The sequence below is a fragment of the Phaethon aethereus genome (assembly GCF_964289735.1).
Source record: "Phaethon aethereus genome assembly, chromosome: 7".
NCBI classification, from domain to species: domain Eukaryota; kingdom Metazoa; phylum Chordata; class Aves; order Phaethontiformes; family Phaethontidae; genus Phaethon; species Phaethon aethereus.
This window is the reverse complement of record NC_138583.1, coordinates 1,048,994-1,075,890: the sequence shown is the minus strand read 5'-3', so window position 1 is coordinate 1,075,890 and position 26,897 is coordinate 1,048,994. Positions and strand designations below refer to the sequence as shown.

The window sequence follows — 26,897 nt, the reverse complement described above, 5'->3', positions numbered from 1 at the left end:
AGGAAAGCACCTATTTTGCTTTTGCAGCACTGAAATCATGACAGGTTTAATACATCAGGTGAAGTTCTCCAGTCCCAGTGTACCCCTCCAACAGCGGCCAACACTAGACGTCTGGGGAACAGATGAACAAGGCTCATGGCATGGCATGTCTACCGTACTCCAGCTACCAGTGACTTGCAGTTTGATGGCTTACTGGGACCAAGGACTCCTCTACTGGGCTTCTTTTCCATGAATTTGTCTACCTCCTTTCTAAAACTGTGTCAATTTTTAGCATCTCAAACTTCCCTTCTCTACAGTAGAATCAACCATTGTGTGGAAGTTATCCTTTTTTAGTCTCCTCAGAATTTCATTTGATGTCCCCTGGCTCCTGCACTGGAAGGAAAAGCAAACAAGTAGTCCAAAAGCTACTTACACAAGCAATTTTCAGCAAATGCCATATCTCCCTTTGTCTTTTGCCCTGCATCTGCATCACTGAGTTGTCAGCTTCCTTGATGTTATTTAGAGCCTCTTCAATCTTTGGAAGCAAGTCAATGATCTTCTGCTTACAGCCCAAGAGCTTGCTATAATAAAAAACAAACACAAAGTTACTTTCCAGCTTGCGTGGCAATATGTTCTGGTAAAACCAAGAGTTTCACCCTGAGATTCAAGAAAAATTCTGTGAGAACATCCCTTCCTCTTAGCACAGCACTGTGACAGCTGGCAGGTACAAAACCTGCAAGACTGGAGGGAGGACCCCTGGACTTTTCCAAGTCCAGTTAAGACAAAAAATTAGGCAGGTGACACTACTATTAATACCCACGATATAAGCTCTTCTTATTTGAAGTGCAAAAATTGATCCTGATGACAATGGACAGCACGGCAATTCAACCATGGTCTTTTATTAATCTTCTCTGGTCTGTGTTCGTCTTGTGGGCTGACCATACCATAGCTAGCAACTCTCTTTATGGGATCTACTAAGCATAAGGCACACATGAGAATAAACCTAAATTATGCTTTGCTGAATTCTTTACTGAAATCTGCATAATGACATTTTTTCTGAGCTACTTGAAGAATTAATGAATAAATCACTGTGGTATCTTCTCAGCTGCTACACTTCCCCCCCCCCCCCTTAAGATTTTAATCCCAACCTAAACACTGGCAGAATTTCTCTCATTTTAAAGTGAAGTGCTGGATGCTAACAGTACAAGCCATTGCTTTCTCTTCCCCTTCCCTATTAGCTATATGTTTTAAAAAAGTAAGTGGAAGTTCAACAGACACACACATATTACTATGAGAGATGTATACCTGTGGATGGAGCTTTTGGGTTCTGATCTCCATGGTTTTCCCTCTCCTTTCCTCCTATAAAGCTACAAGTGCTGCAAGTTGCATTTGTTTGGGGTTTTTTCTGCATAAAGTACCTGAGATGGCCAAAGAGCTCCTTGAGAACTCGGTCTTGGCTCTGTACTGTCTGCACAATGATCTTCACCATGTCCGTGCTGTCACTGTAGGCATGATCTGGAAGGGCCATCAATCATCACATTAGTAAACTGCTCTTGAGCAAGGGGCCACTCTGGACACGAATGCCCAGAAGTCAAGGAAAGATTTGACTTAAGGAGTGCAGCCGAACAAACTAAATACAATGAAACATCTTAAAATCTGGCACAATTTCTCATTAGGCATAGCTCTTGCTTAACGTCTCTTCTCTCTGCAGTAATATATACAATTCCAGCCACACTAGATACTGGCTTCAATAAGGTCTGCAGGTAGTTGCCAAATGCACAGGTAACTAAATCTTTCTGCTCACCAGTTACTAAGTTCAGAACATAATAATCACCAAACATGGGGCTCCATCCAGTACAATTAAGAGAGGAGAGGGAGAAAAGAGACTGCCCTTGGGTTAGAGTGATGACAGAGGAAGACCAGTTCTTCCTATGCCTCGGGGGAGTAAAGCATTAGTACTGGAGGCAGGAAAAAAGGTGGAGAATGCCAGAAGGCAGACACATGTTCAGGGCAGATGCTCCAAGACCAAAAACCAAAATACAAACCCAGGACTGAGGAACAGGACTACAGGAATTTGGGAGAGCTCTAGGCTCAGCAAAAAGAAGAAATCAGCTGAAGGTATGCCTTTGAGTCTGCTTAGCTTTAATACAAACATTTGCCTTCTCCTAAACAGTATCTTCTGTGTTTGAGTTCAGAAAAATTAGTCATGGGGCATGAGTGTGAAACACTCTTTGAACCATCTCCTTCCATACCTGGAGGTCTCGTTTTTAATTGCTTGTACAGGTCTATGGCTCTCTGTTCCCTTTAAAAAGAAGAAAATGATTCATACATGTATCAACAAGCAGGTGACTCAAGAAAAAAAGCATTACAATTAAGTTATGCCTTGCTGAACCTCATATATTGGAGCTGCCACCTTCTTCTACAGCTAGCATACAGGTATGACATTTGGAACATATGGATGGTCTTTCTGTGACGGAAACCAACTCCTCCTGAAAAGCTGTCTTACTTTTCCTCTGATTATACATTTTCTTCTCAGATAACAATACCAATTGGAGGTTATTTTCAGTTTCAAATTTTCACATGGCTCAGCTGTGTCTTCTTTCCATGGTATCGTCAACTATGAAACTTCATTTTTGTAATTATAGGTACTTCTGCACAACTGCCTGAGAAATTCTTGTTCCTGTTCTGCATTTTTTGCCTGAATTTTACAGTGATATTCTGCAAAAGGAACAAGACAGCTGCATCACAAACAACAGGACAGTGTTTCTCTTCCTCCCATTAAGTAAGTGTTACTTCTCTGGAATATTTCAAAAGCAGCCATTCAAAAGCTGAAGCTTCTCCTCTTGAACAAATCTTCAATTGTTCCAAATCAAAAGTTTGTCAGAAACAAGTGGCAGTTTAGCCAGTTCTGACTCTGCTTTTGGGCCCCTCACAAGGCCTCTTCTTCCCTTTAGCCCTTAGATCACCCCAATACCCTCACCCCAAGAGACCATGCAAGCTGCTTCTGCTTATGTATGTCAGCATTTCTAGCATGCTGCAGTCATCCTGAAACTCCCGCATCAGCCAAGCATAGTGGGAGAGGCGCACTTTACTCCTGCTGCGCTGGGAAAAAGAACTTTAGCATCCAGCACCATCAGGTAAATGACCCAGGAGCCATGTGTCTTGTGACTGTATTTCAAACCTTAAGCTAGCGCTCTGCTGTATGCTTTGCTACAATCTCAAAACCTAAAAAGCAGGAAACTCAATCTGTTGTCCACTTCATTCTTCAGTAAGAGGAGTAGCTTTAGACCAGAATAATCAACAGCTTAGGGCACACTTCACGCACCCTGCAAATAGCTAATGCAGCCTTGGCTTTGCTGTAGTGAAAGTGCTTATAAATGATGTTTTAGGAGGCAGGTCCATGATTAGTTTAAGCTGCTCTAAATGTGGGCAGTGCTGCAAGAGGTGTTTTCTCCCTTACACCACTTCCTCCCCTGTGCACCAGTTCTGCTGCTCCTGCAACTACACATGGATGAGAAGCAACTTAGCTGATCTACCTCTGCAAAGAGGGAGGGGGGAGAACATACCAGGAACAGGACATTTCCTCCCAGAATACTCAGAGTCATTCAGAAGAGCTCTTATTAACAAGAGACTTAGTGGCTATTTAATCTTGGTGGTTATTTGATCCCTTTCTTTTACAATTGTCACTTGTGCTCTCAGCAACAACACAAACTACAATAATTGCTTCCTATGTCTTCAGTAATCAGTAAGATCAGTAATACCACTTAACTTTCTCATATTTGAATACTTCAAAAAAAATTCACGTTTCCAAATTTCAGATATTCCAGGAGCTGTTACTTATCCTTGCTTTGAAAACACATTGAAAATATTTAACAAGATTTTACAATGATTTCATAATCTTCTCACTCAACACTATAAAATTCACTCTTCTGCAGTGCAAAAAAAAATCCTCTACATTTTTCAGCTGAGACCAAGATGTATCGTAGGCCCATCCTCTTCCAAGATGAAGTTTCATAGTCAGTGACAGTGTCCTGTCCTCCCTAGCTGTGTTTTCCATGTTTCCCCAGTCATTGTGTGGCTGCAGGGTAAGTTAGGTAAGTTAGATGAGTTCACTCTGGCAACCAAACGTTAATCTTTCTTGTACTTTAGCTAGCTTTCAGACAGAGCAGTGTCCTATTCTGCCTTATAAAGCTGCCAAGCAACTATTAGAACTTCAAAAGGAAGGAGGAACATACAGCCGCAAGTGGTGGCATCTTCCCTTTTACCAGCAAAATGATATTAAACTGATTGCAAACTACTCTGCACTTGCAGTTTGCAAAAAGTGAGGAGTGTGTTTCAAAAGTGCTGATGGAACTGCCATCAGAGGAAAAAAAACCCTCAGAAACTGAAATACACAAAATCCATTTATGCGCAATAAAAATAATACGCAAAGGACTTACAAGCTCTCCATGACCTCTCCTTGGCGCCTTGCGTACGGACTCTTCTGAAGCTCTACAATCTCTGTGTGCAGAGCCATGATCTGCTCATCCAGATATCCAATATCTTCAGCCTAACGGGGAAACGTAGGTACAAATCAAACTGAAGGAGGAGAGCAATAAAGTAGATAAAGATCCCCAGAATACTTTTTTGGATAAAGGGCTGATTCCATGCAGAGTTGAGGAGAAAAAAAGTTCTTTGACATGACTGCTGCTATAGTAATTGAGGTTACAGCTATTATCTTCTCAGTGTATGATACCACCTAGATCCAAATCTCCAACAACCACACTGGATGAGAAAAATCAGCTTCATAAATTGTATCTCTTTGCAATGCATGCTGCACACACATGCACACATGTTCTCTGGCTCTATGTATGTTCCAGCAGTGAAGCTTTTTTTTTCTTCTACTCTTACAGTATGGACAGAGGGTGCTCTTGCATTCTGCCCTCCCATATGCATTTTGGTCTGACATTCCTCCGGTATTTCACATCTTCCTCAAAGAAATGTAAAAGATACCAAGCCTCCATACTTAAATTATGTGAGGCAGCCAACAACAAAATTTCTGAGCGTGACAAGTAGGTATGTGGTGCCAGACATGCACTGGAGATCTCCAGCATGGTCAAGAAAGCACTGGGCACCATAATGGGTCTTAACACCATGGAATGTGGGCACTGATGGGCCTTCCTGAGAAAGTATTTTGAGATATTTCAGCTTTTCCTTCCTGACAAGGGGCTGTAGGACCTGCAAATTGAACATTTTCCAGAACATACCCCTTGCTGAAGCTGCAGAAGTATTTGGTATGAGGCTATATAAATGGGATGGGACCCCTTAACCAGAAAGGGATGTCTGTAGGTCTTGCAAGTAAAGAATAAACCAAGAAGAAGCAGATTCAAGAAGCCACATAATCAAAGAAGAATCAGACTGTGAAACAAATGGGAAGCAAACCCTGTTATCAAAATAATTGTTTTTATCTGTAGCATCATGACTCACCACACAGCATAACTGTGTCTCGAATCCACAGAAGTTAAGCTGTCCACTTGATAGACTGAGATACCGTTGTGTATTACAGAGTAAAATATTTTCCACTCCTGATAAATGGACACAGTGTGACTATACATGTGGACTGCACAGACCATAATTCTGATGGTCTGCGAAGTAAATACTTGTTGAAGTTCCTGTTTTTCTGGAAACAGCCACTGACAGCTGTGAGTTATTCTGCTAGAAGGAGGCTCCTTTGTGTCTTTCTTGCTTCCTAACAGGCAGGAACAAGGTCCCAAAATTTAAAGAGCTAAACAGAGGTGAATTCAGGTGGGAATCCCAATTCCCTTATCTCCATCGTAGGAGCAAGCAGAATCAAGGCTCCAAGAACCTTTTGACTTAGACGAAGATAGGTAATGGATCCCAGAGCCTGAACTACCCAATCTATTCCTTCATAGGGAAAAAAACAGGCAATATAATTTATTGTTTGTGTTTCTAATGGTGTGTGGGATTTTTTTATGTATTAATTGCTGTGCTCTTTATTACTATGAGAGCCAATACAAGAAACCCCTGCAGAAGAGAGCAGAAATGCAAGACATCAGCCCAGCAAACCATGTAACAGTCCTCGTCAGCAGAACACACAATGTTCTTGGCACTCCTGCAGCTAGTTACTATCACAGAGCACAAAAAAGAGAGCACCTTTTGTGGTATTTTAAAGACCTCTTCTCTCAGAAATACATTACAAATGTGGTGATTTTTCCTTGCATTCCTTCTGAATGCTTCCCTCTGAGTGCCTCCTCCCTCCCAAGCTTTATTCAATACATCCAGTAGAAGTGCAAATGAAACAGCTTTTGACAATAAACTATGATCATTCTAACTCTGCTCCTAGTTTTCACAGCTAAAGGCTTATTCCTTCCCTATAAAGGTCTGGACAGAACTGCAGGCAGAATTATTCTCTGTCAAAAAGGCCTCTCTCCTCATTTTCAGTAGAGGTAAAATTAAAATGCTCCTTCCCAGAAGACAGAGATCAGAATTCTACACAGTAGAGAGATTTCAACTAGCCTTTCTTGCAGAACTAACTCTCTGAGAAACAGAAAGCCATTATGTCAGCTCAACTGTCCATAAATCACAAGTGAAAACATCTGTTAACTATTAGGACTACTCAGCATAAGAACTGAATCTAGCTTTGCTTTAAATTTCTTAAGGACAACTCTTATTGAAAATAATTTGCATATTTACTTGCAGCATACCAGAAATTTATGTCTGTACTCCTAAATGAAGTACTGCAATTTGAAATCACTGCATAGTAAGTGATCAGCATTATTTTCAGCTTTAGCAATGGAAATATTCTGTGTGCAATAAATCCAGCCAGGAAGACTCTTGGCTATAGCAACACCATTTCTTTTGGGCAATAAATATCATGTTTTTATAGTCTACTTTCCTATATAGACAACTGAGTCTAGTGACATTTGTGTTGGTTTGTTCAAATCACTAGATTCAAACAACCTGGTGACAGTTTCTTTTTTAATGCACCTGCAATCATATTCTCATTCCCACAGCAGGCAGGACATGAAACATACTGAAGGGATGGAGCAGTGGCACATACGATACTAAGTCCCTGTCATGACCTCCTTCAGAGACGTAACAAAGCTTCTTTAATACACCCTACCTGTGCACACTGAGAGGCCTTCTCTTCCATCTCCTTCCAGGCTTTGAGCATCTTTTCTGAAGCTTAAGAGAAGGGAGTTGTTAATTTATACAAAGATGTAGAGACAAATATAAAGCATGACCTAAACTTTACATATGTCAGTTGAATTTGAACACAAAGAGCATGACGCTGATTCTCCAGGTCGGAGATGTGACCCAGAGATCACAGAGACAGCAAAGTTGCAACTTAACCAATCCATGCTTGACCTTAACTCACATACAAACCATCTGGTAGGATTTCATGGTTTGCAATCACCAGCCTAAGATGAATTGAGTCTTTACAGTCCACCATTAGGCTCCACAACTGCCACTTTTGATTAAACACAGACTGTCCAATGAGTCTTTCCATTTTCCATCATCATCCTTGAGCCCAGTCGTAAGTTTTTACTCAAGTTTCAGTTTTCAGCCATATATACAAACTGTGAATAAATCTTACTATTCTCCCTTGAACAGTATTTGTAAGATCTGGACATTTCTGTGATACTTAAAACTGTGGCTAGTGCTTTTTCACCTCATCTCTCATCCTGATTCATGTTACCTCCTGATATCAAGCACAGCAAGATCACTCCCTCAGCGCTGTTCAAAATGGTGTTTCTGTAGTCACCATGCCCATTTGTTCTGCCATGAACGCTTAGTGGCCCTTCCACTGTACATTAACTGCAGCAACTCTGCCCTCCATTTTATGCCCAGTGACAACTCCAAATGAATCAGACTCTGAATGAATAAATAGTAAACATTTACATCACCACTACTATTAATACTCCAATTTTCTTAGCTTGGTGTTCTCAGTGGGGAACAGCTGACCACCTGTTTCACTATCACTGAAGGGTCTCCAAAAACATTTTCTTTTTTATCCTCCTGCCTGTGCTTCTGCCAAACTCTTCTCCTGCATCTACTCCCGCTAAAACATACCCACAAAGATGCTGAAGAACACAATGGCAGCTCCTGCATTCATTTTCTTTTAAGCTAGTTCTTACCCACAGTCCTTCATACTCAGTCCAATCCTTTATAGGATATATACTCAGGCAAGTGTTACACAATACGTACATATGCCATAAGCCATCTGGTCACTGTATCTCTCCAGGTCGAGGCGAATGCTTTGATGAAAGAATTCCAGCTTTGCTTTCAGCTGCTGAGATGCTGACACCATATTGTTTTTCATTTTGATTAGGTTGGCATTATATCGGAGAAGACTGAGCCTAACAAATGAAACAAGAACAGCACCTGTTAGTTTCAAAGCGTATATGGACTAATGTGGCCAGTGGTAGCACATTACCTGAAGGAAATACATAGCTAGCAGAAAATTTTGTAAGACCGTTGGAACAGGGAGTCTCCATCTCACATGCTCAGAAGCTGCAGGTCCTCAGCAAAGAGAAAGCCCTTCCTCATTTCCCATTTTTTTTGTCAAGTTCAATTAGACAGTCTTTGCAGTGCAGAATATTTCTTAGCATTTACAGAGTCCTGTAGTACATGTTGCCCCTGGTGAATGCCAGCACCTTTTTTATCACTTGAGGTATATGACACTGGCCATTCTGTGACACTGTCACAGGACAAAACCCTACAAATATAAAAAACAGTTCTACTCATTCTGCCAGTTGTGAAACAACTATCCTGGGCTGCATTAGGAGGAATGTTGCCAGCAGATTGAGGGAAGTGATCCTTCTCTATTCAGTGCTGGTGGGGCCACACATGGGTCCAGTTCTGGGCTCCCCAATACCCCAGAGACATGGACATACTGGGGAAAGGCCAATGAAGGGCCATGAAGAATATTAAGGGACTGGAATATGTCTCCTATGAAGAAATGCTGAAAGAGCCAGGGATGTTCAGCCTGGAGAAGAGAAGGCTGAGTGGGGATCAAAATGTACAAATACCTGAGGGGTGGGTGCACATGGAGGACAAAGCCAGGTGCTTTTCAGTGGTGCCCAGTGACAGCACCAGAGGCAATGGGCAAAAAATTGAAACACAGAAGGTTCCCTCTGAACATCAGGAAACACTTTTTTACTGCAAGGGTGACTGAGAACTGGCACAGGTTGCCCAGAGAGCCTGTGGAGTCTCCATCCTTGGAGACATTTAAAAGGCATGTGGACAGTTGACCCTGCTTGAGCAGGGGGGTTGGACTGGATGACTTCCAGAGCTCCCTGTCAACCTCAGCCATTCTGTGAGTCTGTGACTATATTCAAGGCTCAAGTTTTTTCAGTTATTATCAACGTCAGGCACTATGCAGTAAAATTCCTGGAGTGGAATAAGCTCCTAGTGCAAATATGTTTTATAATGCCTAGAACAGCAGAGAGCTGTGAAACTTTGGGTAACCAAAAGTCCCCAAGATGTATATTTCCATGCAGACAGTCTCTGTATTTGCATAATACCAAATCTTCTGAATGAGGAGTAATGACTTACATGGCAGCTCTCTGGCCCTGGAAAAGTCTGCTATAATCTTCTTTTAGTCCAATCACATAGTGAACTGCTTCTGCCCATACCCTGCGCAGCTGAGGAACTGGCAGCTGGATTTTACTATCCTGTACTGAATGCAAGAAACACAATTGTACACAAATGAAAAGGAAACTCTAGAAAAGGACTTTCGTGCTTACAAAATGCCTAATTCCTGCTTTAGGTGCCAAAACTAAGCAATGAAGCCACCTAAGATCTGCTCAATTTTTATGTGATGCTGCCCAAGCAAGTACAAGCTTTTCACGTTATGGCTCCCCAGGTATTTGACAGCCTGCCTCCAGTCAGGCAACAGCTACAGGAGTACTGATTTCTTGGAGCACTTTGGCCTATTGGCACTAGTAGTCATGGGACACACTGCATGAAATGTGGCACAAGGCAGGACCCATGGATGATTTTATCCAAAAACTCTAAAGCACTTGCCCAAGCTAGCAAAGGAAATTTAATTGCCCCAGTTAATCAATTCATATTGGTCACTGTCCTGATGTGTTTCGTCTGAAAATGTCTTCAAATCTTTTGTACGTTTCCTCCCAGATTCCTGATGCAGATGTTTAAGGGGAAAAGACACAGGACTTAGGCGTGTTCCCCTTTAGAGACGGGGAACTGTCAGTACATTGGGATATCAATAAACATGTTGTAAAAAGCCTTAGCTCCAAGAGATTCAGCACAACGATGCCATGCAATTATATTCACCAGAATAAAATAGCCCAGAACAGAGGAAAAAAAAAAAAATCAGAACAAACCTGAGTTACAGTAAAAGGAAACAGAGAAAACCAGCACAACTTCCACAGAGCAGGCCAAAGAAAATAAAGCTATCTAACAGCAACTGTATGTCACAAGGCATTTCCTTTACATGCAGTATCCCAGTGGATGTCGCCTGTCCCTTGACATGATTTTTTCTTTCACAGAGGTATACAAGGTCCTTCATACAGGTATACTAGAGATATATATATATATATATTCATAGAGGTATATTAGGTCCTGCAGATGACTGCTGTCATTTCAGGAGACATGTAAGAGAAGATGTAAGCAGAGAAGCAGCTTTCATGCATGGTCTACAAGTATACTGATGATGCCAGGGCCAGGCAGCAGCATCAGAACTAAGAGGGACCTACTGAGCAGATCCCACTAGTATCCATGCAGCAATAGCCAGGCTCTACTCCTAACAACACAAGAGGAAAGAGGGGCCCAGACTTTCTCAGGCATTTGGCTCTGCTTGGTGAGATCAGAAGCAGGATCAGTGCTATGGAGTTATGGACACATTATCATTAAAGTTAAGAACTGTTGGGAAGACAGTACAAGAGTGCAGGTTTTGAACCTCTGCCAACTGTCTCTCAAGACCAGCCCAAACTCATAACTTCCACAGGGGAATGACAGCAATTCTGCAACTGGTGGAACATGGCCAAACACACTGGCTTGGCTCTGTAATCAGAGCAAGGTGCGTTTCCTCACACAGGGCGTAAATGATCAGCAGCATAGAATGAAGGACCTGTTCTTCCACTTAGGCAAGACATGAGATGTGGATCACAGGTGCAACGCAACTATCACAGACAGTACAGGGCAAAAAGGTAATCTGTATCCTCAGGATGCTAATACGGGGTTCAGAAGCATAAATCTAGGAGAGCTGTAGGAGGGCAACTGCTCATGAACATCCCAAGCACCCAGACTCAGGAAACAGAACTGCAAGGAGCTGAAACCTGATTGTGCACAGGGAAGAGAAGGAGGGTTGTGTGGACAACTTCTACAGATGCTAAACCCCAGGATAAGAAGGTCTCTAACCCTTGGTACCACCAAAGGATGTCTACGTGGGTTATCACTCAAATTCTGCAAAACACTTCCCAGCATGATGTCACTGCAACATCCTGGGGGTGTGAAGGGACAAGACCCTTTAGTAGAGCAGAAGACTGTGCAAATGAAATCACACTCCCAAAGTCAGAATCTTCTTTCCAGGATGTAGTGTGCAGACATAGCCAAACGTTTCCCTCTCAAGGCTGCAAGATTAGGTTACGCGTACTACCTCCCAAGCCTTCAGTCACATCGTGGTTCCATTTAAGCAGAGCAATGCTGAGGTTTAGGTGTTTAGGTGGGGTAGATGCTGTTCAGCGCACAGAATTTAATACAAGGGCAAAAACCTTAAATGAATTCCTAAGTTGCTGTATAGGAGAGTTCCCAAAGGGCGGGCAATAAATTCTCTGAACTGTTAAATCTACAAAATGTGGAGATACAACACTGTAGATTAAACTTTGTTAGTCTGCTCCAGGTTCTTAAATGGTCCTCTTTGAATTAGAGAGTGTCCTTCAAGATAACACAGAGATCTGTAAGGCAAATCTACTTTCATGTTACATGAGAAGCAGCGCTTTCAGTTCCCAGCTGTCCTCCCGCATACTTACCAATGTAATTTACACAGTCAGACAGACTCCGTGAAGCAAAGGGTCCATCGTAGACAGTTTTGCTTTTATCAAACAAATAGACCATGTAGCTATCCCAGCCTCTCTGGTGAGAAAACAAAAGAGAACATAAACAAGAGAAATCCCATAGTTCCGACTACCCCAGAGGGTCCTGGTTACATCACGAACTAATTATTGTGGGCAGACACTCTTCTTATCAGGTCCCTTAAAAAAATGACTTTGCTAGATCCCACAGAAACACAGGACCCTTTGGTAGCAAGTTACTTTATTTAAATATTTAGACAGAGGAGTCTAAATATTTAGACTATAGGAGTCTGCTTACGCTACCTGATAAAGGAAATAATGTAACCTTATGAGTTACTACACTTACAGAGCAAACTGTCTCCAGTGGGAGAAGATAAATTCATCTTCCCTGGGATTTTAAATTCCTTAAGAATGAGAAAGACACTAAGCAAACAAAATCATTCTTACTACGCCATCAATAACACACTGGGAAGCAGGTTTCCGAGGGTCCAGGCAAATCCCTGTTTCCAACAGCAGTTCCTGATTTCCAGTACTTATTCCAGTTTCAAACTCAATACGAATCTGAAGGGAATGAAGGCTTTCCTCAGGATGCAAGAGAAATGAAACAATCTTGGCAGAGGTCATATTTAGGATGTGTACTATCTGTAAAAAGAGTACAAGTTGACTACAAGTCACTGGCTATCAAAGACAAAGGACATAAACACCTGGGAGGGAGTATGTAGCAATTAACATGTGAGAGCATCATTTAAGTTTTAATGACTAGAATAATCAAGTTCAGCAGTAAAGTTCCACATAATAAAACTCAAAGCTTGGGCCTGTAACTTTTAACTTATGCCAGAGAAAATTACAATCAAATCTACTAATAGCCTTCACAGGCCATGCCACAGCTTAATTACATCAAAAGAAGGGTGACAAGGTAGCATAAAGGCCATCTTGAGCATTGTTGTCTCTGATGCTGGCCAGTACTGCTCCGAAGAAAGGGAGTCCCATTTTCTTTAAACCCTCTGTACAAATTACATACCAGCTCTTGTCTTCTCACTGCTCTGATGGCTCTCTCTTTAGTTTTACTTTATCTGGGCAGAGACTGTAGGACCTAAACCACACCACGATATACATATTGTGACAAATTCCAATTATGGGGACAATATGTTGTGTTTCGGGCTTTAATTCCTTTGGAATCTTTCCAGATCAGAAAAATCATCCTCTGAAACCAGGACACTTCTACACATGCTTGCCTCAGCTAATCTTACTCCAGCAAAGTTCTAATAATTACTTGAAAGTAAAGAGTCAGGTGAATGTAATCTCTATTCTACTACAGGCATACTACTACTATAGTACATGGACCTGGAGGTGACAGCATCAGTAGTGGAGTCCAGGAAAACTGTTATTAGCAAATATTAAACCATTATTTTATCTTGGTGAATCCTTTCTGAGATGACAGACAGTAACAGAGGGACTTGTTACTTCTTCTACTCCAAGTGTAAAGCTAGAGATTAATATTGCTGCTGATATTTTGCCTTCAGATATGTACTGGACAGGCTGTATATCCACTCACTTCCTGATACCAACAAAAACATTCCTCATGATCCTGCAGCTTTACTCCACTGAACACACTTTCTCTCCTCTGAGATGCGTTCAGTAGGCCTTTAAACCCAGTAAAAACCCTCACTCACCTTCAAATTCAGTACGTGATCCATTATTAGGAAACACTTTGGACGACTGGTTTCAGGATCTAAACCTCCACCCCTCTGCTGTGGATCCCAGTTCAGCATCAGTTGCAACCAATTTTCCATCGGTTCTACAATTAAACTGAAACAGAAGGGCCATCAGAGAGAGAAGGCAGACATTCTACAACACTCTTAGGACACTTCGGACATTCTACAACACTCTTACTACACTTAGGAAACTAGAGTCTCGCAACAGCAATAAGGTTACAACTCTTTGTTTAGAGACCGTATGCGTGCAACATCTGCTGAACATGTGTGAAGAACAGCAATTTTGCTGCAGTCGCTCATCCCAACAGCAGGGAAAGCTTGGAAGGGCAGGAAGGCACATACAGAGAGAGCATCCCCACTGTAACAATAGTCTTCACTGACCTCAGCAAGAGCATACACCTCGCCAATACACCTTGCATTACACTTCTCCTGACTCCTGTTCACTGAGTCAAAAGTATCTTGACACATCAAGTAAGGTGTGTCAAAATGGATAAAGGGGAGAATTGTTTTTTGGTTCTTTTTCCTCCAAAACCTGTCTGTGATACATATAAAATTGGATAATTTTCAAAGCCTTGTCTGCAGAGTAACAATCCCCATGCTGTAGAACCGCCTGGAAGGTTCTCCTCCATGTTTATCCACACAAGAAACATGTAAGTTTATTGTCAAGAAGGTTTTTAAAGACAGTACACAGTGCAAAAAGCCCAAAGCACTGGCACAAAGCCACTTATTTCATTCTCAACTCCAGTACTTTTCCTAGAAATTTGCCAATGCCAATGAGTTGCACTGCACTGCTGAGCACATCTAAAGCCACAAGTGCTAAATAAGTGACAAATGATCACAGTCTGACTTCTGACTTGGTAAAGATCTCCTGGAGGTCTTTGGTCTGACTCCAGCTCACAGCAGGGCCACATTGGCAGCTAGAGCAGGCTGCTCAGGATTGTGTCCAAGTGAGTCTGGGAAGTCTCCACAGACAGAGATCCCCCACTGCTTAGGGCCCTGTCCCAGGGACACATCACTAGCATGGGGAAACCTTTTTCCTGTGCCTAAATTTTGTTTCCCTTGTAACTTCTGCTGTTGCCTTTTGTCCTTTCACTTTGCCCCTCTGAGAAGAGCCTAGATCTGTAACGCCCCAACAGATAGTAGAAGACAAAGTTAGATCCCCCTTTGTCTTCTCTTCACCAGACTGAAGAAGCCCAGCTTCATGGGCCTCTCCTTGTATGCTCTGACCATCAGGCTCTGACCATCTTTGTGGCCTGTGCCGGACTTGCAGCAGTTTTCCCAACATGAGTACTAGAAGCTTCTGCTTTCATGGAGCAGCTAACTCAAGTACTTGGTTTATGAGACTCAACACCAACAAGTTATAGGGTAGATGTTACTCAGTGGCCTTGTGCGAATGGGTGGAAAGCAGTCAGAGAGTTCATACTGCAAGGTGAACTGCCATCATCCAACAAACTGCAGGGTGAACTGCCATTGGAGAGGCCAAAGTATCAAAGAAGCACCATGGGGCTACAGGCTGTTCCTTAACAGCAAACAGTAGCTTGCCAGGAGCTTGAAGTACTGCTTGGGAGAAAGAAGGAGGACCCCTCAGTGCTTGGGAGAAAGGAGGAGGAGCCCTCGGTTTAAAAGACAAGACACACTTACCCACAGAGGCTGTGAGGCTGTGGCAAATGGGTACTAAAGCGAACCTCCCCATTCATCTCTTCAGAAGCAAAGATGTGCTTTGGATCCTTCTTCTTGATCTTTTCATGCCTAGAAAATAAAGTACTTTGTGGATATACCGACAACGTTACTTTTGTAAAGGGCCAATTGAATATTGGCAGCAGCAAAAAGTGCCACAGCCTAGCAGCTTTAGAAAACAAACTCTTCTTTCAGGACAAAGATGACATTTCCAAACAATCCACCCAGAATAACTCCAAGTGGAAGCAGGGAGCCCTTGCAATTAACTCTGCCTCTGGAAACATTCTTGCACCTGCTTGCAAGGAGGTCTGGACAGCATCAAAGAAGAGGGTCAACAGGCAACAATTCACAGACCACAGAGCAAGCCTGAACAAGAAAAATCAGCCTCCACACATTAATGAGACAGGTAAGATTTGCAAGTCATCTGGCAAAACAAAAAATCCGAGTGAAGCATCTAGTAAGCGTCAGAAACACAGGATGCTTTTGGATCCAGTACCAAGGAAAGCACCACCAGCAACTCTGCCTCAGTGTTGCCTCACCTCGGCTTGCTTAGTGGTGGTGTGAGCCCTGTGAGAGCTCAGCTGCTCCCGCAGCAGCAGGATCTCCCAGGACAGGGGACAGCCATCAGTCAGCTGTGCAGCAGCTGAGTGCTTCTTGCTTCTGGAGGCTGCCAGCCTGCTCTCTGTGCCAGGCAGCCCCAACTGGAATGGAAGCTACATGTGTGTGGCCTGCGCTGTTCTCTTCCTTCTTTTATGGATCAGGAAGAGCTGTTTATAACCTCATTTATTCTTTAGTTTTCTACTACTTACATTAGGAAATCAAGTTTTTCATGTTGGAAAAAATGCAACAAATACTGAACTATTAAAATAATAAAATCCCAAGAATTTGCAGTTAAAAGGGAAACTATTGCAACATATTGGTTAAAATTAATTTTTGTTAATAATTTTTTTAAGCTAATGCTTGCACAAAATCTCAAATTTACCTTTTCTCCTGTTACTATCTCAACACTAACAGAAAAGCAAGTTTCATATTTTTTCTGTTGCGTAATCACTCTTTTAAAAAACAAGCAATACACTCCTGGTATTGAAAGGTAAGAAGTGGAAATATAAAAATATATATTTTTGCCTCTTCTTCTAGCCCTCAAAAAGCAAGCAGAAACCTCCTTATGCAGGTTAAAGTCTTTCAGTCATCACTTTTGTAAAGTTACTTACAAACGTGTAACTGTGTTTACTACACGAAACATGCTCTGCCTTGCTGTGTGTTACTGATTGCTAAAAATAAGTAACTTCACAGCCTAGGTGAACAAAGGACTGTATTGCTCCTTCCCATTACATTTTTCTGACACTGATACGCAGACTGGTTTATCATTATATTTTTTGATTCAAATTTCACTTGAAGGAATTACCAGAGGCTACCACATAATGTCATAAGCATGTACTACAATATGTATAAATACCCAATTTTACTAAAGTATCAATCGCTTCTGCAAAGCTTAGTGGACCACCAGCCTCAGCACCTAAGTAACAACAAATTTGTCATTCTGGTTCATGCTGTCACCTCACCACATGCAGTAGCTATTCTTCCTATTGCCTGGCACCACCTCTTGCAGAATAAGTGTCTTACCAGGTAAACGGCTGTAGATTATGTAAGAAAGGTCTAAATCCTGCAATGCATTCAAACACCATCGTTCCAAAGCTCCAGTAATCAACAGTAACTGAGTAGGATTTATTCTCAAAGAGTTCTGGAGCCTAAAAAGGATCACAAAAAAAAACCACACCGAAAGTGGTATTTCAGGTCATCTATTTTCTTGCGTATCTGCAGAGACAAAGCTGTGTCTAGGTGTGGCTCTCAGTTCCAGAGCAGCATGGGGATCCTGATGTGGCCCCACTTAGGCTGCCTGGTGGGTTGGGGCCTGGACCACCCAACCCACGAGGAGATGGGACGGAGCTGAGCTTGTTGGGTCTGGCTGTGGGGAAGTTGTGGGAGTGGTGGGCAGCTGAGAGCAGCCCCCAACGGTGGCACAGGAAGGGATAGAGGGGATAGATGGGGCCAAACTCATCTTGGAAGCAACAGGTGATACAATGAGGGGCAACAGCCCCAGATCACCATCTGGGAGGTTCAGGTTGGACATGAGGAAATACTTCTTTCCCTGGAGAGGGGGAATACCCTTGAGACAGGTCCCCAGGAAGGTGCAGAATCGCCATTTTTTGAGGTCTCAGGGCTTGGCTGGCCCACAGCATGGCTGCCCTGACCTACTGCTGGTGACAGTCCTGCTGCAAGTGGGAGGCTGGACAAGGGACTTCTGTAGGTCCCTTCTGACACACTTCTGTGATTCTATAAAACGTGGCAATACCACATCACTTGTATACATGAAAAAAATAAAAGCCTTACTAAATATTGTAATGTTCCAACAAATGAAGTGCATAAGCTTCCTTGATCCAGATCCTTTGCGTATCCCAGGTCTATTATTTTGTGAACAATCTGTAGACAGTTTAAGTAGTTCATCAGAAGAGCAAATTCAGAGGAAAAAAAAAACAAACACCAAACAACCCAAAACCTATGCAGTGACACCCACAGCATACACTCAAGAATGGGAAAGCCGGAATGGACATTCTGGAGAAAGTCCATGGTGAAGTTTTGACATGTGACACAGTCTTAAGGCTTGCTGTTTCACCACATAAGCTGGCATTGTCCACCTATCTCAACTTAGGCTAGACTTTATTTAAAGCAGCTTGTAAGTTACAGCTTGGCCAAATAGAATATCTAGCTTTTTATTTTGGAATTGAAAGTTGCTCGTTTGAAGAGTAACAACAGAGAAAACAATTTTCACTAAGAAATTCATTAGGCTGACTCTCTGAATGAGCTTGATTTTACACGCAGCCCTCAAGGCCACAAACACAAGGATACACTACAATCTCATACCACTCATATTCTGTTGCAGGCAGTGTTCTTGAATGGAAGCAAAAGTTGTTTGTTTTTAATGGCAAGGATTTAAGAATAAGCAAAATAGGAATTGTGGCTTCAAGAAGATGTAAACTTTCAGTATATTCACACTTGAGTTTTCAGCCCAGTTCAATGCCACAGACTACTTGTTCTCTTTTATTTCTCTTAGGTACGACAAAGCTGCTGACAACTTCCAGAAATGACAGTGGGAACACAACTGACAGAAGCCACCTGACTTACCTTCCCACCTTCATCCTGAAGAACAATATTTTCAGGCTTTAAGTCTCTGTGTATAATTCTGTTTTCATGCAAATACTGGATACCAGACCCTGAAAGACATGTGTTTAATCGAAAATAAACTCACATTGATTAGAGATACATCTGATAAAAACCTAATATGCCTGACTTTGGGGTTGACATCAATAAATTTTCATTTTAAAGCACCATTAAGAAGTATTGACTTAAAAGATTTGTCAGATTTATGCTAGGACTGAACTAGCTCTGTTCCTCTGCTCTGCAGAAATGGAGGTTCCTGCAGAGTTCAGACCTCGTGGCATAACCGCAGTCATCTCTCTTGCCTTGCAGGCAAGAGATAAGGCACCTGAATTCTTTTCAAACTGTAGAGTTACAAAATGAACCACAGCACGCAGACAAGCAAAACAGGTCTCCAAAATGTGCAGGCAGCTTGAAACAGCTCTGCATGTCCTCTAGCTTAAAATCTTGGTAAATTAACACAGGACAACAAAAAGACCTATTTATATATGTAAGCACTTTATGCAATATGCTGATGAAAGAAAGCACTGAAATTAATTAAGCAAATGAAACAAGTTGAGTTTCCCTTTGACCTAAAACTACTACCAAATAGTGGCTTATAGAGCTCCTAGTAAACTTCCACTACTGCCAAAGCACCACAATGCAAACCACCCCATCAGGGAAGGGACCATCCAGCTGTGATGAAGCAGAAGCACGGCTGGAGCTACAAAGTGATTCCTGGGAAGCCTCTGGTTAACGCTGTGTGGAGCAGTTGACCAAGGTGCCCCCACCAATGCCCTGGTCAGTGTTAGCAACACTGAATTTAGGGGCTCAAGGGTTCCCCTCTGCTGGTGGGGGACTGGTGTGTTCCAAGTAGCACCACTCCTGTCACTCCCACCGCTAAAAATGAACTTCCGTGATTGCTTTTAAGCCAATCTGCGTGAGGGCTGTCACCAGAAGGAACACAGGTTCCCAAACCCTCTTTTCCCAGATGCAATTTCCATGGCAGCACAAACATTTATGGCACTGCATGATCGGCTTGATCCTGGGATCAATCCATCAGGAAACTACCAAGAAAAAAATAATCAGGTTTTAGCCAGGCTGGTTTCCGGAACCTGCTCCTTGCCTGGGTACAGGAGTGGCTGCAATAGGGGAGGGAATAGGCAAAGAGCTGAATTTTGCCTTGTGGCAAGAGTCCACACTTGAACTGCCTTGAGGGGACCATGGAGCCACTAATAAAAACTGCCTGCGGGAAGGGGAAAATTCACGACTGGTCCACCCAAGTAACAATCCTGGCTGCTAAATAAAAGATTATCAAGCAGGTGTCTGCTACAGGACATAGGCACAGGCAAAACAGCAAAAGACAACTTTTTTTAAGTCATGATTTTCAATCTTGGAGACGTGCAAGCGGAAATAAAATAGAAGGTCCCATGAAAGGCCCAAGGCACGTATTGTATTTTCTCATCTCCATCATGGGGTATTTTAAATTTTCCTATGCAAAAGATATTCTGACTGCACATTGTGTAAAGCCTACTTCTAACCAGCTATGACTGTAAACTCTTTACGGGATTATTTTAAGATAAATGTTCAACAAACATGCCTTGTCCACCATTCAAACACTTGCCCCCATCAGGGAAAAAGTCCCCAACTTTCGCTGATATACCAGTCATTTATACATTTAACAGCTTCTGACTTGCATTTATTCTCCACTGCATTTCCAAATCTTTGCCAAAGACATTCAACTTATGAAGACAACCGTCCCCATTCCACAGGTGGAAGGGGAACAAAGATGAAGGAATGCAGAGTTGTGCTTTATTTTGGGATCTCAACTGCAAGCCCTCTGAGCACTGAAAGGACAGAAGCCCAGGCCAATACATCCAAAATGCTTTCTCATGACAAAACTAGCTCCACTCCTGCAAGTAGAAACAGGTTATCCTTAAGAGAACTAAAAAACCAACGAAGTCTACTGAGGAGCTCTCCTGCAAAGCCTACTTGCTAGAGAAACCATCTGTAGGCATCACCCTCAATCAGATGACTTGTCCCCCCCAGAGTATCCAAGAAGCTGGGTGCTTCTGGATGGACAAGAAGGCCAGTTTGACATCTCTCATCTTTTATTTTCTTACAGTGCTCTCAGTGGTCAGGAATTTGGCATCAAGCAAGCTAAAGCTCAACAGTCTGAAAAATGAGATATTTGATTAAATGCTTCTGGATACCATCAAGTTTGTGTCACAGAATGATTTTCACACATTACTACAGCCTTGTGAAATGGCTTTAAAGCAGGCAGCCAAAGGTATCAGATTAAATTGTTCTCTATGTGCAGTGCTGTCACCTTGGATTAGTCCCATCCTGTATGGATTTGCTGCCTGCTCCCTTTCCAAACTGTAGAATCTGAAATCCAAATAGTATCACACACCGTCCGTAACGCAGATCAAGTTGATGTCTGGCTAATTCTCATCTTGTCATCACTCTGCCTCCCTGTAGGCTGCCTTGGGACCTTCCCTAGGGCCATGCACAGCACAACAGCAGTGTTGGTGAGAAAGGAGGTTTCTTCGCCAACCTCGCACTTCAGCCTCCCATGGTGCAACACAGGGCTGCCTTGTCAAGCTGCTCACCAAGTACAGTTTGGTCCCATCTACAACCTTTGCACCTGCCCTTTCTGTAGCCACAGGCTGCTCTCAGACCCTCCTCAGCCTCCCTGCAGTCACACCCAACAATCCCATCTCCTGGTGCGTGGGATGCTCCAGGCCCTGGGCAGCCTTTGCAGGACGTTGCCAGGATCTTCACATCCCTCTGGAACTTGGGGCCAGATGTAGACAACTGTATCCAGATATGGTCTCCCCAGTGCTGAGTATAGGAGACAATGATCTCCATCGCTGTGCTATAGCCACAACTCTAATGCAGAGCACCAGAATTACCCTTCCAAAATGAGAAGCTTCTCAACATTTAGGTGCACTTATTTTGGGATCACCTACCTAATTAACCCTCAGTTAAGAGCAAATCATTAGCCAGAAGGTTGCTGGACTAGCCACGGCATGGCTGACTTCCTCGTCTGCTATGCTCTTACCTATCTTGCTCTCAGCTCTGCTCCACTTTATCATTTCCACTGTACTGTCACACTAAACAAACATAATTTCCCTCCTACTAAGCAAACCCTACACAGTGAAGCCACAGGGTAACTTTGTCACTTCTCACTTGTAAAAGTTACATTCCTTCAAGTGACATGCAATTTGGCATCTCCAGAGCCGTGAACAGAAACGGGGTTTGAACGGAAAACTGTGACCTTAACAAAACAAAACATGAAGGTCACAGTTACCTGCAACTGAGTACTACATGGGCTTTTCCAATCCCATTCCACAGACACATCATAGTTCAAGCTTCTTGCCTTGGTAATCAGCAGGGATACCAAGTCCTTCCTCTGGAATAGAAACCCGATTCGTTTTAACCCCCTGTTCTTGTTAGTCCCCTTTTCAGGGTCAGCTGAAAAAGCAAAATGCCGTTACACATAATAAAAAAACACCCCAAAAACCAAAACATAAGAAAGGCAATAGACTACGTACCAATGTCACTAAGCAGAGAAAGTATTTGACTTTCCTTAAGTCCACAGCAGTTTTCCGGTTTGTTTAGCAACTACAACAAAGAAAAAGATGTTTAGACCCACAGTGCAACAGTTAAGAGTGAAAATGTTTTCCATCTCCTGCTGACACGACACAGAAAACAGCACAGCTCAAATATAACTCTAGTTGAATGAGGTAGTTGGCTTTGTGAAGTAAAAGCATGGAGGAAAACAACTCAAGCAAAATGAAAATTCATTGCACAGTGATGGGGTTGAAAAGAAGATTTGGACTGCTAGAATAATACCGCAAAAGCATGAAAGCCATCAGAAAGCAAACAGGCAAGAGACGCAGGCAGGACCATACAGCTGCAGGCAACAGGGATCCTGAGGCTCCTGGAATCTGCTCAAGTTTGGCTTGATGAGATTCGGGAACACCCCAAATACCCGAAGCAGGACTGCTGCTTGGAAGAACAACTCTCCAGTGAGGAAAATACACCGAGTGACAAACAGGAAAAGGAACGGATATGCCCTTGGCATTCAAACACAGGTCACTGATAAAAGGATGTGAAGGGAAACCGACAGGTTAACTCCTAAATTCAGTGTGGGCCACAGAGGAGAAGATCACTGCAGCTCAAACAGCCCAGCTGGCCCAAAGCAATTGCTGCTTTAATCTGAACAAGCTGCCCATGGACTCTAACACAGCCTGTTTTTCTCAGTGTGCTGTAACCAAGTGATACCCTGCACCATGGAAAAGCCACCCAGGTTTCAGTCCCTGCTGCAACAGGCTGCCAAACACTGTGCAGCTACCTTTGCAGTCACCCATAGTCAGTCCCCGCTCCCATAATGCTGCCTGAGCCTGCAGAGTCCAAGGCACAATACCAGCCACCCACCTCATGGTCAGGCACCTTAAAACCAGCAAAGGGCATGTTGTCCGATAATGGTGCTATTGCTGCAGGCTGCACAACTCCACACAAGTCACCACCTTCAGCACAAAGCGCTCAGTCGCTGGCTATCTCTGCCTTGGGACACAGTCTCCTTCCTGACTGCACTCCCACAATGAGAAGAAGCTGCTCTACACTTCAGCATGATGGATTCTGGGTCACCCACTTAGTTAAGCCTGAGCTAAAAAGCAGATCATTGCCCTGTGGATCACTGGAGTGTCCACAGCATGGACCAAGACCTGAACTCTTGCCTCCACTCTAAAGTCCTTCTTCATCTCTCTTCTCCCTTGCCCTGAATTTTTCTCCTCTAGTGAAAGATATAGTAGAAGCACCTTAGGAAACCCCCTCCTAATCACTGTCTTAATGATCTGTCAATAAGTAGCTTCAGAATTTCCCACATACACTCTGAGTCAATCAACATGAAATCTGATTTTTACTACACTGAAGGCTTTTATAGATGACTGAGGTACAATCTCTGCACTGCAGCTACCCGTTCCATGATGTACCCTCTCGTTTTTGCCTGCCTCTCACACTTCAGGCACAACCAGTAGTCAAAGCTCTATGGGAGAGAAGCCAGACTTCAACATCTCACTCCTTAAGTTCTAGGTAGATGTGCTGAACAACAAAGGAGGAGATGAGCAAAGTCAGAAATCAAGCTCAGAACCCAGAACGCTACCCTGAAAGATCACAAGCACAGGAATGTCCATGGCCCACAGACAGAAGCAGATGCTTTTCCAGGCTTTATGGAAGATTGCAGACGTGCAATGAGAAATTAATAGCAGTGCAAAACACAAATGATGCCAAGCAAGTGTAAGAGAAAGATTTAAAGAGTAGCAGGATCAGAAATAAAAAAACATGCTTTTTTTTTATATTAAGGAGCAAAGCATTACATGCGATCAAATTACATGAAGCATTTTACTTCCAAAATTGTCCCAGCATCTATGCAACATCTAAGGATACATTAGAAATTAAATGATCAAATACTGCATTGCAAGTAGAGCTAATGTGACCCCAAATTTCTTGGCCAGAGTCTCCAATTTACCTTCAAGTAGTTTCAAAACTTTGCAAAAATACAACACTCAAACATCACCAAGAATGTGGTCAGCTACATGTGTTTGTGACATCCAAAAGCTATTTTCATATATACCCACTTCCTTTCATTGCCAACCTTAAAACTGTCTCTTAAAATTGTCCCTACAGTTTTAAACAACTCAAAAACATAAAATGATGCTCAGTAAGTTACTGACACACTAGCTGCTATTGCAGATATGCAGTTATTGCATTCAACATCTGCTCACATTTCTCTAGTGCTGTTGAACACCGGTAACAAAAACAACAGCAGAAAAATGAGCGCCCTGATCACTTAGATGAGGTGATTTCTAAGCAAACCTTAATCAACAGGGATTTGCTTCTTCATCCCTATACAAATGGCTGCTTCCTGAATCCAGCTGCAATGGAAAGGGAGCATGAACCCTATCAGGCCATGCAGCCGCTGCCTGGGGAACTACTGAAAGGTTCCTTTAGTCTTGGGTGTTGCTGTTTTGCAGAAGGGAAGTTCCCAGTTCAGCAGGAAACGGGAAAGTCTCAGAAGCCCTGAAGGCCCCAATCCAGTACCAAAAGGATCCTTCCGTGTGCTAAGAGGATATTCACACTGGATACATGTGAATCAAAACCAGATCAGACTTCAAACAGGTAGAGACATTTCATCAAAGCCAAACACGCTGGGTGCGAGTACCTAGGCTATGGAAAATTACATCAATGCTAGAGCAGTTCCACAAAAGGACATGCTGCTTCAGGATAAAAGAGTATCTGCCCTTGGATTGCGCTCTGTCCTCTGGTTTCAAAAACACAAGCCTCATTTCCCATGCATGGTTTTCTTCCACTTTGCATTTACTTCCCCATATCTGTACCAAAAAAGCGCCACAGAACATGCAGGGTTTCACAGACAAGCACAGAAACAGCATTAACTCCACTTGTTTTGCCACACACTGCAAAGCAAAGCAGACATTACCTTCCGGAGGTCACCCCCTGAACAATATTCCATTGCCAGAAGAGGAACGTTGTTAACCAGAAAGTTCATCTCCTCAGGAACTTCACAGGCTCTTACTACATTGGGATGGTTCAACCTAAGCACATGGAAAGCTGGATAAAACCCCTGACTCCTCTTTCAGAGGAGTGAGACAACAGGTTGTCAACCAACCACGTTTTATGTTTCAGGTACAATTTCAGTTCCCCAAATGAATCCTTGCTGAGAAGTACACTCTTCAACTGGTACCTACCAGTATCCAAATGCATAAAATCCATGCCTTGGGAATATGCAAACCAGTGCGGAGCAGAAATGACTTCTGAAAGTCAAGGCACAGAACTTTGATGATGGGGATCTGGGCTCAAGTTCTGGATTCCTGCACATTCCTGGCAAAGTTGTTACATATATGTGTCTGTTTCTGCATGTGGCGACAGTTTCCCCCCTGGCCCAAGGGTTTCACAGGACTCCGTGTGTAACTGTGCTTAGGGCGGCAGATCCATGTACATGGGGAAGGATTCATTTCTGCAACTGAATTCAAACCACTGCTTCCTGCCTGTCTCTAATATATGTTACTCTTGGGAATAAGAGATACATCCAGCAGGAAGTGAAGGCAAATTACTGCTGTGTACACCTTCCAAAACCTCTGGAAGGTACCACAAGAGCAGCTGTAGCTGTGTGGCTCAGTGCCTGTATTCAGAAAACGAATACGGTGAAAACACTAGCAAGAACAGTGATGACCAAGCCCTGACTTAAAAACTCAGGTTGCCTGCAAGTAGTTTTCTCCAATGTTAGTGGATACAGTGAGCAGGTGAGGGTGGCAAGAAGGCAGAGTAGATAAGTAAAGCTCTATGTAGCAGTGGCACTGCAGGCCTTGGTGAGGACAACTTGGAACAAAACTGAGCAGCATCCCTGCGGCCACCAGTGGGACCGAGTATTTCATGCTCTGTCATGATCTCTCTCAAAAGGGAGGACAAATTCTCAGAACAAGGGAACACCTGTATGAGACACTGACACATAGAGCTACTGCTCACATCCATGAGGACAAACCCGGCCAGCTCTGGTTCTCAGGTACCTTGGTGCAACATGCTGGAGAGGAGGGATGGTGGGCAGCATAGAGCACATGGTTTCTCACAAGAAAGCCTTAGGCAATATTATTCTGTACATGTGGGAGTGTGACAAATAAAAACAAATTCCTAGCTCCCAGGTTGCTAAATCAAAGATGAATGCACTACATGGTATGGGAACATGTAGGTGTTCTCACGTCACCACACTACAACTCAGTGCAAGTTTGGAGGAATTCAGGTATCACTAGGGGATGGACAAACAGCCCAGGGAGGAAAAAAAGCACTGAGTGTTTGGATGTTGCTAGGTCCCAAGCCAAGGCATCTGCTAGTACACCAGAGCAGAAACACTTAGACATCTTGGGATGACAGATTAAAGCAGCACGGAGCCGCAAGGTGATGGGCAGACCCTCAGCCCGGCGGGTTCAGGACCCGGCTGTCCCCAGGCCCGGTGCCTCAGCCCAGCCCGTTCGGGACCCGGCTGTCCCCAGGCCCGGTGCCTCAGCCCGGCGGGTTCGGGACCCGGCTGTCCCCAGGCCCGGTGCCTCAGCCCGGCGGGTTCGGGACCCGGCTGTCCCCAGGCCCGGTGCCTCTGCCCGGCCCGTTCGGGACCCGGCTGTCCCCAGGCCCGGTGCCTCTGCCCGGCCCGTTCGGGACCCGGCTGTCCCCAGGCCCGGTGCCTCTGCCCGGCCCGTTCGGGACCCGGCTGTCC

At 43.5% G+C, this 26,897-nt stretch overlaps 1 protein-coding gene across 1 annotated transcript in view; it reads right to left on the bottom strand.

The window, feature by feature from the left end:
- The window catches only part of CHUK (component of inhibitor of nuclear factor kappa B kinase complex), a gene marked incomplete at both ends in the record, with an annotated part of 31,222 nt that overhangs the window by 3,801 nt on the left and 524 nt on the right, over positions 1 to 26,897 (bottom strand). The window contains 16 exons of the mRNA XM_082002579.1: positions 413 to 560; positions 1,398 to 1,494; positions 2,232 to 2,281; positions 4,419 to 4,528; positions 7,103 to 7,164; positions 8,188 to 8,339; positions 9,538 to 9,661; positions 11,976 to 12,078; positions 12,465 to 12,659; positions 13,691 to 13,826; positions 15,374 to 15,481; positions 17,033 to 17,157; positions 17,801 to 17,890; positions 18,593 to 18,681; positions 22,162 to 22,231; positions 25,110 to 25,224. Coding sequence (XP_081858705.1) covers positions 413 to 560; positions 1,398 to 1,494; positions 2,232 to 2,281; positions 4,419 to 4,528; positions 7,103 to 7,164; positions 8,188 to 8,339; positions 9,538 to 9,661; positions 11,976 to 12,078; positions 12,465 to 12,659; positions 13,691 to 13,826; positions 15,374 to 15,481; positions 17,033 to 17,157; positions 17,801 to 17,890; positions 18,593 to 18,681; positions 22,162 to 22,231; positions 25,110 to 25,224 — 1,774 coding nt within the window. The remainder of the gene's footprint in view (positions 1 to 412; positions 561 to 1,397; positions 1,495 to 2,231; positions 2,282 to 4,418; positions 4,529 to 7,102; positions 7,165 to 8,187; positions 8,340 to 9,537; positions 9,662 to 11,975; positions 12,079 to 12,464; positions 12,660 to 13,690; positions 13,827 to 15,373; positions 15,482 to 17,032; positions 17,158 to 17,800; positions 17,891 to 18,592; positions 18,682 to 22,161; positions 22,232 to 25,109; positions 25,225 to 26,897) is intronic.